The sequence below is a fragment of the Poecilia reticulata genome, linkage group LG2 (genome assembly GCF_000633615.1).
Source record: "Poecilia reticulata strain Guanapo linkage group LG2, Guppy_female_1.0+MT, whole genome shotgun sequence".
NCBI lineage: Eukaryota > Metazoa > Chordata > Actinopteri > Cyprinodontiformes > Poeciliidae > Poecilia > Poecilia reticulata.
The window spans coordinates 45810885-45812402 of record NC_024332.1 but is presented as its reverse complement, the minus strand read 5'-3'; the positions used below and the strand labels follow the sequence as shown (position 1 = coordinate 45812402).

At 44.0% G+C, this 1518-nt stretch overlaps 1 protein-coding gene across 1 annotated transcript in view; it reads right to left on the bottom strand.

The window, feature by feature from the left end:
- The window catches only part of mcm3ap (minichromosome maintenance complex component 3 associated protein), a 16399-nt gene extending 15647 nt beyond the window's left edge, over positions 1 to 752 (bottom strand). The window contains exons 1-2 of the mRNA XM_017309457.1: positions 147 to 752; positions 6 to 101 (exon numbers count right to left, since the gene is read on the bottom strand). Coding sequence (XP_017164946.1) covers positions 6 to 101; positions 147 to 443 — 393 coding nt within the window. The 5' untranslated portion in view covers positions 444 to 752. The remainder of the gene's footprint in view (positions 1 to 5; positions 102 to 146) is intronic.
- Between the last annotated feature and the right edge of the window lie 766 nt (positions 753 to 1518).

Below are 1518 nucleotides of genomic sequence, written 5' to 3'. Positions count from 1 at the left end.
TGATTTGATGGCTGTCCGAAGATGGAATTACCTTGAGCTGGAGACTGATTTGATGGCTGTCCGAAGATGGAATTACCTTGAGCTGGAGACTGATTGGATGCCTGTCCGAAGATGGACACACTCTGAGCTGCAGGCTGATTGGATGCCTGTCCGAAGATGTAACCACCCTGACCTCCGGGCTGACTAACAACAGACGGCTGCCCGAAGATGGAGCCACCCTGAGGGGCAGGCTGGTTCACCACATATCGTTGTCCGAAAATGGAACCGCTCTGCACTGCAGGCTGAAGCGCGGCAGACTGCTGTCCGAAGGCAGGAGGTTGGAGAAAACTTTGTCCCTGGGATCCGCTGGGATTCTGCTGCCCGAAGCCCTGGAACAGACTGGGCTTCATGGAGCTGCTGGGGGCCTGGAAAGCTCCTCCCTGCGGACTTCCAAACGGATTCATGGCGCCGAGAAGCAACTTTATGGGATGTAACCGGATCCAACTGGTCCGATCTGAACAACAGTTTGTGGCTCTGCAGTTAGCATCGGCCAACTCTCACAAAAATCAATAAAAAATGCCCCACATGTTCATTTCTCCCGCTACTCCGGGTATCAGAAAATCGAAACAAAGTCTTACATTTCAAATATACCCAATATATACAAGCTTGAAATAAAAACGATCCATAATTTTACTCGGATTTGTTTTTGTCGTTCAGGGTCCGCTCAAAAAACTTCACACTTCCGGCTTCGGTCCGACGTAGTTTTTAGTCCCCGATTAAACCTATACTCAGTTCCGCGACTCTCGAGCTAAAACAGCAAATATAATATAACATAAATATTTTTATTGTCCCACAATGTGAAAAGTGTGTGCTTTCTATCAAAAAATGAAGAAAAATTGTTGTGTTATTTTTATTTAACAAGTAAACTGTGAATGTTAAGCATTTATAAAGCGAGTTTAACCACTCTGAAGTTTGTTTCAGATTAATATAATCTCATTTTGAAATAATAACCAACGCAAGTCAGTTTAACTCTGTACTATTGAAGTCTGTCTGATCTTGCATAATTTATTCTAATTTCTGTAGAAATCTAAGATTCTGTAGAATAGTTTATTGAATTATCTAATAAATGTACTCAAACATTTAAAAATATGCAATTTAAATGTTTTTTTATGCCTGAAGTCCTAAAGTCCTATAATGAAAACCAAAATATTTAGATGGGTCAAACTTGAACTTTATCCCATTTTAGGCACAGATTCCTCAAAGTACAATTTGAACCTTTAACTTGTGAACATTTAAAAAGGAGAGCTTTACGGGCCGGGGGGCGGGGCCTATGACCGGGGCCCTCACGTGAATGACCGGGGCTCTCACGTGAATGACCGGGCCCCTCACGTGTATCGCCTGCTGGAAACTGTTGAGTGGGGGGCGGGGGGGTGAAGGTTGGGACAGTAACTTACATACACCTTTCTCAACAGGCGAGGGCGCACTTTCTCCATCTAAAATCAGACATTAGAGCATCTTGAAACCATTCCCCCCCCCCTC